This window comes from Coenobita brevimanus, chromosome 15 (genome assembly GCF_032717465.1).
Source record: "Coenobita brevimanus isolate Jiangsu-jjx chromosome 15, ASM3271746v2, whole genome shotgun sequence".
NCBI classification, from domain to species: Eukaryota; Metazoa; Arthropoda; class Malacostraca; order Decapoda; family Coenobitidae; genus Coenobita; species Coenobita brevimanus.
This window is the reverse complement of record NC_136968.1, coordinates 32,579,223-32,591,722: the sequence shown is the minus strand read 5'-3', so window position 1 is coordinate 32,591,722 and position 12,500 is coordinate 32,579,223. Positions and strand designations below refer to the sequence as shown.

At 38.0% G+C, this 12,500-nt stretch overlaps 1 protein-coding gene across 3 annotated transcripts in view; it reads right to left on the bottom strand.

The window, feature by feature from the left end:
* The window catches only part of LOC145390765 (adenosylhomocysteinase-like 1), a 363,626-nt gene that overhangs the window by 215,045 nt on the left and 136,081 nt on the right, over positions 1 to 12,500 (bottom strand). Inside the window, exon 1 of one of the 3 annotated variants that reach the window (XM_080265564.1) lies at positions 2,244 to 2,694. The exons of the other annotated variants lie outside the window; for them this stretch is intronic. Coding sequence (XP_080121690.1) covers positions 2,244 to 2,690 — 447 coding nt within the window. The 5' untranslated portion in view covers positions 2,691 to 2,694. Of the gene's footprint in view, positions 1 to 2,243; positions 2,695 to 12,500 lie in introns of those variants that run through there. 3 annotated transcript variants of the gene reach the window in all.

Sequence of the window (12,500 nt, the reverse complement as noted above, 5' to 3'; positions counted from 1 at the left end):
CTACTGTTAATATTACTACTAGCACTACTACTACTACAACAACAACAACAACTACTACTACTACTACTACTAATAATAATAACGAAACAGACAAACAATTACAACCACACACGGAAGAGTCAACATAAACCCACGAACTCCACACACAAAAAAAACAAAACCAACAAAGACAAAAAGGCAGCACTAATACCGACCGTCCGAACCGACCTTTTCAAAATGTCGGGCGGAAGTGGGTGGCATCTTTTGACAACCTCCATATAAAGAAAATAAAGACAATGGGACAGATATACATGAAGAAAAATGTTGGCCTGAAAGATAAAGAAAAAAATTGACTACCCAAAGAAAACAATGAGAAAAAATTAAAAACAAAAAAGGTCGAAAATGAAATAAAAAAAAAAAAGGTGGAAAAAAACAAAAAAAAAGAAAAAGAAAAGAAGTCAAAAGAAAGAACTGAAAAGAAAAAATGAAAAAGAAAAAAGAAAAACGGAAAGAAAAAAAATAAAAAAAGAAAAAAAAATAAATAAAAGAAAAAAGTAAAAGTAGAAAAATAAGAAAAAATGAAAATAAAAAAAAAGAAAAACAAGAAAAAATGAAAATGAAAAAAAAAACAAGAAAAAATGAAAATGAAAAAAAAAAACAAGAAAAAATGAAAATGAAAAAAAAGAAAAAATGAAAATGAAAAAAAAGAAAAACAAGAAAAAATGAAAATGAAAAAAAAAGAAAAACAAGAAAAAATGAAAATGAAAAAACAAGAAAAAATAAAGAAAAAAAAATTTCTTGCCCCAGAAATTAAAAAAAAAAGTTGGATCAGAAGTAAAAAAAAAATATATATATAAAAAACTGACCCAAAAATTATATATCATCATATATCTCTTAATGACATGCTTAATTAGCCTCATTTGGTATTTAACAGCCCTAATTACCCCTTCATTACCCGCATATCCTTCCCTATATATTGTTTTTTACTATAGAAGACAGTCCTACGGCTCTACATCCTTGCCAATGCACTTCTTCGTGACTAGCATCATTTAGAGGTGTGAGTAAATTGTTTGTTTGATGCCTGATTAACCCTTTCAGTACGAGGATATGATTATTTTTTTCCTTGCTTTCTCCTTGATTTGATTCAGCTAATAATAATAAAATAATAATAATAATAAAAATAATAATAATAATAAAAATAATAATAATGATAAAAATAATAATAATAAAATAATAATAAAAGCAATAATAATAATAATAATACAATACAATAATAATAATAAAAATGATAATAATAATAACAATCTATTGCCAGAAGCCTTAATCCCTTAAGGGGTGGCGACAAACAAATCGCCTCGGTGTCGCCCTGTCCCCTGCCATTACGCTGCCCTCCCCCCAACTTACACCCCCCTCTCTCATAGCCTATACCTCTCCAATCGATCCCTCCATCTCATCCTCGGTCTCCCCCTCTCTCTCCCTCCTCCACATCACTCACATACAGTCTCCTAGTTAGTCTCTCACTCTGCATCGATAATAATAATAATAATATAGCGGTGATTATAATAATAATAATAATAATAATAATAATAATAATAATAATAATAACAGTAACAATAATAATAATAATAATAATAACAATAATAATAATAATAATAATGATCATCACTAAAAAAAAAAAAAAAAAGTTGGTGTAAAATGAGCGAGTTACCCTTAAATATTTTCCGTTTTCTCTGATGTTTACAGCAGAAGAAAACGGGTATATATATATATATTTTTTTTTACATTCTCACGTTTTTGTTAGTATAATATGTGATAAAGATAATGATAAATGCAATAAAGAAAAATAAAGATAAAGAAAGATAGATGCAATAAAGATAAAGAAAGATAAATGCAATAAAGATAAAGATAAATGCAATAAAGATAAAGATAAATGCGATAAAGATAAATGCAATAGCTAAATAAAGATAAATGCAATAAAGATAATAAAGATAAATGGAATATAAATAAAGATAAGTGGAATAAAGATAAATGCTATTACTACTACAGTCTCATAAAGTGGCAAGGATGGAATATTCTGTTAACAGTTCCCTCTCACCCAATAACAATAATAATAATAATAATAATTTTCCCACGCAACTTGCCACTTCCTCTGTGCTATCCTCCCTATTAAATAATAATAATAATAATAATAATAACAACAGTAATAATAATAATAATAATAATAATAATAATAATAATACAGCCTTCCCCACGCTCCTACTCACCTCCTTCTCCTCTTCCTTGCTGTCCTCCCTTTCCTTCGCCTTTCCGCTGCCGCTGACTAACTTCCCGACAGTCTGCGGCGAGAAGGTACCGAAGTCGTCGTCGATCTGGCTGTCGGGGGTGTCGTCGATGTACTGCAGGGAGCGACGGTAGGTCCTGGAGCGCTTAAATTCCGATCTTTTGAACTCCAGTCGCTTGATACTGGCGCGCTTCTCCAAAATATCATGGTTCCCCCTGAAAAGACTTCGGCCGCCGACGTTTTCTCTGGTGCCGCTTGCGTTTTCTCTCGAGGCTTCCAGGGGGTCCTCCTCCATTCCGCCCTCGTCGAAGCTCTGGTACTCGAATCTCACCTCCTTCCGCCGCGTCTCAGGGTCCGATATGCCATGCTCCCGCCCCTGCACCTCCTCCTGGGACAAGAGGCACTCCCTGGCGCTGTCGTGGTCGGACATATTTGCGGTGAGGGGGCAAGAAGGGCGCGGGAATATAACAGGCAAAGTGTGATTTCAAATTCTCGTCTTCCTTTCGCGCGGGGATCTGTTTACCTTTTTCGTTTTCTCTCGAGTATTATTTTCTTCCTTCTCAATTTGTCTCCTATTTATTATTCCTATTTTTTATTATTTCTCATGGACTAATTCTCCTATTTCCCCTATAGATTTCTCTCGTGACGTGAATATATTTTTTTTCTTTTTTGGCTTCCTGCCCTGGCAACTTTTCAACCTTGTTCGTTTTCTTTATTTTCTTGGCTCGTTTTCTCTCGTATTTTTTCCCCGTAAATCTATCCAGTTCTTTTTCGTATCTCTTTTTACTTTTTTTTTCTATGGATGGAAACTAAAAATATAACTTAAATCTGAAAATAATAAATGAACTGAAAAAAAAGGTTGAAAATTAGTGACAAAAAAATCTCATACGGAAGAGTTGGAGAGAATACAGAAAAAAAAATCATATAATAAAGAGTATAAATAAATGAACTTTGAAATAAATCACGATGATGATAATGACTAATAATAATAATAATAATAATAATAATAATATGGGTAATAACTAGAAAATAACTAATAATAATAATAATAATAATAATAATAAAAACTATACTACTACTAATAATAGTCAATAATAATAATAAAACTAATCATAATTCTCTCTCTCCCCCTCTCTCTCTCTCTCTCTCTCTCTCTCTCTCTCTTTCACATCAATGCAATTAGGGTTCATTATAACTGAATGGAAAGACATGAGTTGGCGAAAGGAAGAAATTGAGTGAATGGAGTTTTAATAGATAGACAGATGGATAGATAGATGGATGGATGGATTGATGGATAGATAGATAGGTAGATGGATGGATAGATATTGATGGACGGATGGATGGATAGATAGATAGATGGATAGATAGATAGATGGATAGATGGATGGATAGATATAGATAGACAGATAGATGGATGGATGGACGGATAGATTGATAAATTGATATACATAGATAGATAGATGGACAGATAGATGGATGGATGGATAGATTGGTAGATGGATGGATAGATAGACAGATTGACAGATAGACTGACAGATAGACGGATGGGTAAATTACGTACACACATATATATCCACACATACACATATACATACATACATGCATACATACATATTGGTAGATACAGATAGACAGACTGATAGAGAGATAGATTTAGACATTTTGTAGATAGATGCAATAAACACGGATAGATAGGCAGATAGATAGATGGATAGATAGATAATTTTGATGAAGACAGATAGACAGGTCATAGAAAGGAGATGGATAGATTGATAGATAGAAAGACAAATAGATAAGATATTAGTAAACACATAAGTAGATAGATAGATAGAGATATAGATAGATAGATAGATAGACAGGATAGACATTTTTAGATACATACATACAGACAGATAAATAGACATTACCCCCAGCGACTCAATAGATAGAAGAATGTATGAATGAATGAAAAAAACAAACAAAATCAAACTTACAAACATGCATACAGAGAGAGAGAGAGAGAGAGAGAGAGAGAGAGAGAGAGAGAGGAGAGAGAGAGAGAGAGAGAGAGGAGAGAGAGAGAGAGAGAGAGAGAGAGAGAGAGAGAGGCCCCTATGACTCTATACACCTGCCTTTACCTGTAATTAACGCCTCTAGTTCTTTCACCTTTACTTGGCCCACAGCACTTCTTCGTGACTAGCGTGAAGTGTTAATCTATAGCTCTACGTCTTTTCCATAGCACTTCTTCGTGACTAGCATCATATTCTAGCGTTAATCTATTGCTCTCCATCCTTTCCATAGCACTTCTTCGTGACTAGCATCATATTCTAGCGTTAATCTATTGCTCTCCATCCTTTCCATAGCACTTCTTCGTGACTAGCATCATATTCTAGTGTTAATCTATTGCTCTCCATCTTTTCCATAACACTTCTTCGTGACTAGCATCATATTCTAGCGTTAAACTATGGCTCTACGCCCTTTCCATAGCACTTCTTCGTGACCAGCATCATATTCTAGCGTTAATCTATTGCTCTACATCCTTCCCATAGACTTCTTCGTGACTAGCATCATATTTTAGGCCAAGTTAAAGTAAAAGGAATTTAGGTTAGTTTACGAGGTTAAATATACATACACACACACATACATACATACATTACATACATACATGCACATAAACATACATACATATACATACACAATAAATTACTATGTACGTTCGGGGACCTTCCTGTACACCAAGTGTGGGAGTGTATGTATGTATGTATGTATGTATGTGCGTGTATGATTGTATGTATGTAAGGAAAGCACACATGTATGTACAGCATATCTGCGCAATATTATGAATGCGTGTATGTGTGTATGTATGTACAGTATGTAAGAGCATTTACTAAACTGCCAATCTCTCTATTTATCTATCTGTCTACCTATCTATCTACCTATGTACGTATGAATGCATGTATGTATATTTCCATGTATGTATGTACGTAAATATGTAGGCATGTCTGTGTATGTATACTGTATATGTATGTACGCATCTCCATGTATGTATAGATGTACGAAGACAAGTCGCCGTGTATGTATATATGTATGTACGTAAATATGTATGTACGTATGTCTGTGTACATATGACTGCCAGTGGATCCAAAATGGCGGCGATGACCCCATGACGTCAAGAGCCAAACTAACGGGGTTAATAATGACCCGGTTGGCCAAAAAATCAATACATTTACGGGACAACTCTTTTTTTGAGTGTGTGTCAGAGAGAGAGAGAGAGAGAGAGAGAGAGAGTGTGTGTGTGTGTGTGTGTGTGTGTGTGTGTGTGTGTGTGTGCTGTCATTTTTTTAACCAACTTTTTTCTCATCTATCTACCTATCTATCTGTCTATCTATCTAAATATCTACCTGTCATCTATCTATATAATCTATCTATCTATCTACTTCCTTTCCAGCCGCCTATCTATCTACCTATCTATCTATCTATTTATCTATCTACTGACGGGAACTGATCCTTTTTATCTATTTCTAATCAACTATCTATCTATTGTAATTTATCTATCGTTACATTTATCTATTTTGCCTCCAATCTCTCTCTCTCTCTCCCTCTGTTATCAAATTTTCCACTCCCCTGACAGAGAGAGAGAGAGAGAGAGAGAGAGAGAGAGAGAGAGAGAGAGAGAGAGAGAGAGAGAGAGAGAGAGAGAGAGAGAGAGAGAGAGAGTTACACAATTCCAGGTGATACATGGTCTCTCTCTCTCTCTCTCTCTCAGCGAACTTAACCTTGGAATTTCCCTCTTCCTCCTCTTTACCTCCTTCCCTCCTTCCTCCGTCTCTCCTCCTTCCCTCCTTATCTCTCTTTTTCCTCCAACTCATGTGCTCTCTCTCTATTACATACCTTCATACCTTCCTCCAGCCACCTTTCCTCACCTCCCTCCTTATCTCCTCTCTCTCTGTCTCTCTCTCTCCTTGTATACCTGTTTCTTCCAACCTTCATTTGTCCTCCTCCTTCCTCTCTCTCTCTCCCTCTCTCTCTCTCTCCCTCCCGTGATTTTTACCTTCCATTCTCCCTCCCTCCCTCCCTCCCACCCCTCCTCTTCTTGTTTCCCTCTCCCTCTCCCTCCCTCCCTCCCTTCATCCTCCCTCCCTCCCACTCTCGGCGGATCAATACGGGCTGGATAACGAACGCTTCATGCAGTGAGGGGCAGAGAGAGAGAGAGAGAGAGAGAGAGAGTTTCCCTACGTCAGGTGTTTCATGCTCGCTCGCTCTCTCTCTCTCTCTCTCTCTCTCACACAAGCAAAGAGAGGGAGGAGGGGGAGGGAGAGAGAGAGACAGACAGGGAAGGATGGCGTAGTGTTTCCTTAAGCCAGACGTTCACACACACACACACACACACACACACACGTTTATACTTACACAAACATACAGTCCATACATACATACGCACAAGCACACACGCACATACATACACACACAAGCATACCAGTCCATACATACACGAGCACGAGCACACACATACCTATACACGCACACGCGTGTGGATACACACGTACTAACATACATACACACTCATATACATACGTGCACACGCGCGCGCACACACACAACCACACATACGTCCATACAATCACGCGCACACACATACATACATATACATACATACACACACATACATTTACATATATAAACACGCACTACACACATACATACATATACATACACACACATACATACATACACACACAGGAGGAACTGAGCCAAAGAAAAATAGGATTAGAGAGAGAGAGAGAGAGAGAGAGAGAGAGGCTGCCGGAAAACAAGAATATATAGACTATCCAGATTCAAACGTACATGTGTGTGTGTGTGTGTGTGTGTGTGTGTGTGTGTGCTATCAAAATCCACTTAAATGTCCGCCTCAGCTGGGATTCGTACCCTATACATGGAAATAGATAAAGATAGATAGACAGAGGAATAGACTGAAAGACAGATAGAGGAAGACAGATAGACAGATAGATAGATAGTGTTAGTGAGGAGAGAGAGAGAGAGAAAGAGAGTGTACAGGTGTGTGAGAAAATTAAAGCGAATGTGAGAAAGTTGAGTGGGTGAGAGTAATTAGGGAAAGATTTTACGTAATTGAGGTGTCTGTTGCAGCTGTGAGAGAGAGAGAGAGAGAGAGACAGAGAGACAGACAGACAGACAGAAGATTGAGATGTAACTTTTCTCTCTCTTTCCTCCCTCCCTACTTCCTTCTTTCCCCCCTCCTTCCTACACTTCCCCCACCTCTCTCTCTCTCTCTCTCTCTCTCTCAAAAATTCCACTCAATTTTTCTGTCTCACTTTTTGCGCTCTCTCTCTCTCTCTCTCTCTCAATCTTCGTGTCTCACTTTTTGCTCATTCCGGATCATTTACATTCCTCTCTCTCTCTCTCTCCCTCTCTCTTTCTACCTATATATCGTATCTATGTATCTATCTATCTAGCTATCTATCAGTCTATGTATCTATCAGTCCATCTATCTGTATCAATCAACCTATCTTTATCTATCAACCTATCTATCTATTTATCTATCAACCTATCTATATATCTATCTCTATCAACCTATCAATCCATCAACCTATCCATCAGTCCATCTATCTGTCAACCTACCTATCTATCGACCTATCTATCTATCAATCTATCTCTATGAACCTATCTATCCATCTCTATCTATCAACTTACCTATCTATATCTATCAACCTATCTATCCATCTCTATCTATCAACCTACCTATCTATCTCTATCAACCTATCTATCCATCTCTATCTATCAACCTATCTATCCATCTCTATCAACCTATCTATCTATATCTATCTATCAACCTATCTATCTATCTATATCTATCAACCTATCTATCTATCTAAGTCTCCCCTCTCCAGCATCGACCCTCCATAGAAAACGGAGCGGCAAATATCTCCCACGTAAACACTCTTCACCATAAATACTTAAAATAAATGAATAAACTACTTAAAATCGTATCAACAACCAACAAGTGATTTATTCCTTCGCATTGGTGGTGGTGGTGATGATGATGATGATGGTGATAGTGATGATGATGATGGTGGTGGTGATATTGATGATGATGATGGTGGTGGTGACGATGATGATGATAAATAATAATAATAATAATAATAATAATAATAATAACAACTTAACATGCAATAAAAAACACTATTATTAGTATGTACAAATAATTATCAATAAACAGATTAAGAGACAGATAGATAGACAGCGAAAGAAAAAATACAGAAACAGAGATAGATATAATCATACAGATAACGATAAAATAGTTAGATAGACATGATAGATAGATAGATAGATAGACAGTGATAGATAAACGTCCTCGGCAGGTAAAAAAGGTTAATTCTTTTCACCTGTACCGGAAGTCACACTGTTGTTGTTGTTAAAAAAATAAAAAAAATCCAACTGCGCTCTAACCAATATTCGGACAGAGCCTATTTTTGCAGGGGATACTCACCCCCTCCCTCCTCACCCGCCACAGCAGTTTCAGCCCATCCCGTCCACTCCTGTCCTCCCCACACCCATTTCTTACATTCATACATACATATATTCATAAACACACACACACACACACACACACACACCTTTGTTCACCACGTCCATTACTTTACACACACACACACACACGTTTATTTCTTCACACACACACACACACACACACCTACACGCGTTTATTTCTTTACACACACACACACACACACACACACACACACACGTTTATATCTTTACACACACACACACACACACACACACACCTACATGCGTTTACTTCTTTACACACACACACACACGTTTATTTCTTTACACACACACACACACACACACACACACACACACACGTTTCTTTCTTTACACCCCCACACACCCACATGCGTTTATTTCTTTACACACACACACACACACACGTTTCTTTCTTTACACACCCACACACCTACATGCGTTTATTTCTTTACACACACACACACACACACACACACACACGTTTATTTCTTTACACACACACACACCCACACACCTACATGCGTTTATTTCTTTACACACACACACACACACACACACACACACACACACGTTTATATCTTTACACACACACACACACACACACCTACATGCGTTTATTTCTTTACACCCACACACACACACACGTTTATTTCTTTACACACACACACACCTACATGCGTTTATTTCTTTACACACACACACACACACCTACATGCGTTTATTTCTTTACACACACACACACACACACACACACCTACATGCGTTTATTTCTTTACACACACACACACACACACACGTTTATTTCTTTACACACACACACACACACACGTTTATTTCTTTACACACACACACACACACACCTTTATTTATTTACACACACACACACACACACGTTTATTTCTTTACACACACACACACACACACACACACACACACACACACACACACACGTTTATTTCTTTACACACACACACACACACACACGTTTATTTCTTTACACACACACACACACGTTTATTTCTTTACACCCACACACACACACACACGTTTACTTCTTTACACACACACACACACACACACACACACACACACGTTTATTTCTTTACACACACACACACACACACACGTTTATTTCTTTACACACACACACACACACACACACACACACACACACACGTTTATTACTTTACACACACACACACACACACACGTTTATTTCTTTACACACACACACACACACGTTTATTTCTTTACACACACACACACACACACACACACGTTTATTTCTTTACACACACACACACACACACACACGTTTCTTTCTTTACACCCCTACAAACCTACATGCGTTTATTTCTTTACACACACACACACACACACACCTACATGCGTTTATTTCTTTACACACACACACACACACACACCTACATGCGTTTATTTCTTTACACACACACACACACACACATGCGTTTATTTCTTTACACACACACACACACACACACACACACACCTACATGCGTTTATTTCTTTACACACACACACACACACACACACCTACATGCGTTTATTTCTTTACACACACACACACACACACACACACACACACACGTTTATTTCTTTACACACACACACACACACACACACCTACATGCGTTTATTTCTTTACACACACACACACACACACACACACACAAAACTTTCTTTAGACACACACACACACACACACACACGTTTATTTCTTTACACACACACACACACACACACACACACACACACTTTTATTTCTTTACACACACACACACACACACACACACACACACACACCTACATGCGTTTATTTCTTTACACACACACACACACACACCTACATGCGTTTATTTCTTTACACACACACACACACACACACACACACACACTTTTATTTCTTTACACACACACACACACACACACACACACGTTTATTTCTTTACACACACACACACACCTACATGCGTTTATTTCTTTACACACACACACACACACACACACACGTTTATTTCTTTACACACACACACACACACACACACACGTTTATTTCTTTACACACACACACACACACACACACACACACACGTTTATTTCTTTACACACACACACACACGTTTATTTCTTTACACACACACACACACACACACACGTTTATTTCTTTACACACACACACACACACGTTTATTTCTTTACACACACACACACACGTTTATATATATACACACACACACACACACACACACACACACACACACACGTTTCTTTCTTTACACACACACACACACACACACCTACATGCGTTTATTTCTTTACACACACACACACACACACACACCTACATGCGTTTATTTCTTTACACACACACACACACACACACACACACACACGTTTATTTCTTTACACACACACACACACACACGTTTATTTCTTTACACACACACACACACACACACACACACACACACACACACGTTTATTTCTTTACACACACACACACACACACACACGTTTATTTCTTTACACACACACACACACACGTTTATTTCTTTACACACACACACACACACACACACACACGTTTATTTCTTTACACACACACACACACACACACACACGTTTATTTCTTTACACACACACACACACACACATTCATTCGTTGTCTTGCTTTCTCATTTTTTCTTATACCTCTCTCTCTCTCTCTCTCTCTCTCTCTCTCATCCCCTGCTGACCTAACACTGACAATGCATCTCTCTCTCTCTCCCTCCCTCCCTCCCTCCCCCTCTCTCTTTTTCTCTCTTGCACTTTTTACCTCTTTTTTCTTTCCTCTCTCTCTCTCTCTCTCTCTCTCTCTCTCTCTCACTTCTTACCTCTCTTTTTATTTCCCTTCTCTCTCTCTCTCACTTCTTACCTCTCTTTTTATTTCCCTTCTCTCTCTCTCTCACTTCTTACCTCTCTTTTTATTTCCCTTCTCTCTCTCTCTGTTTTATCCCTCCCTTCTCTCTCCAACTCCTCTCTCTCTCTCTCTCTCCTGCCTTTCCATCCTCCCCTAACCCCTCTCTCACTCCCTCCCTTCCTCCTCCTCCCCCTCTCTTGTTGATACATCACTGCATTTCTCTCTCTCTCTCTCTCTCTCTCTCTCTCTCTCCCTCTAAACCTGTTTCTCATTTTCCCTCCCTCCTTCTCTCCATTCCTCTTAATCTCTCCCTCATTTTTCCCTCCTTCTCTCCAAGTTTCTTCCATTTCTTCCTCCTCAGCAACCACAACTACCAACATTACCACAACTACCACTATTACTACCACAACTACCAACATTACCACAACTACCACTATTACTACCAAAACTACCAACATTACTACCACAACTGCCACTTTTACTACCGCAACTACCATTACCACAACTACCAACATTACAACCAAAACTACCAACATTACTACAACTACCAACATTACCACAACTACCAACATTACCACAACTACCAACATTACCACAACTACCATTACTACCACACCTACCAACATTACTACCACACCTACCACCACTACCACACGGGTATCAAACACCATCTAAACTACCACAATTACCACCACTCAACTCACTCTCCTCACGTTTCAAGCACCACAACTACCACAATCACCACAACTACCAACATTGAGCAATAAGATCGACGTGTTATGGTAAGCAGTC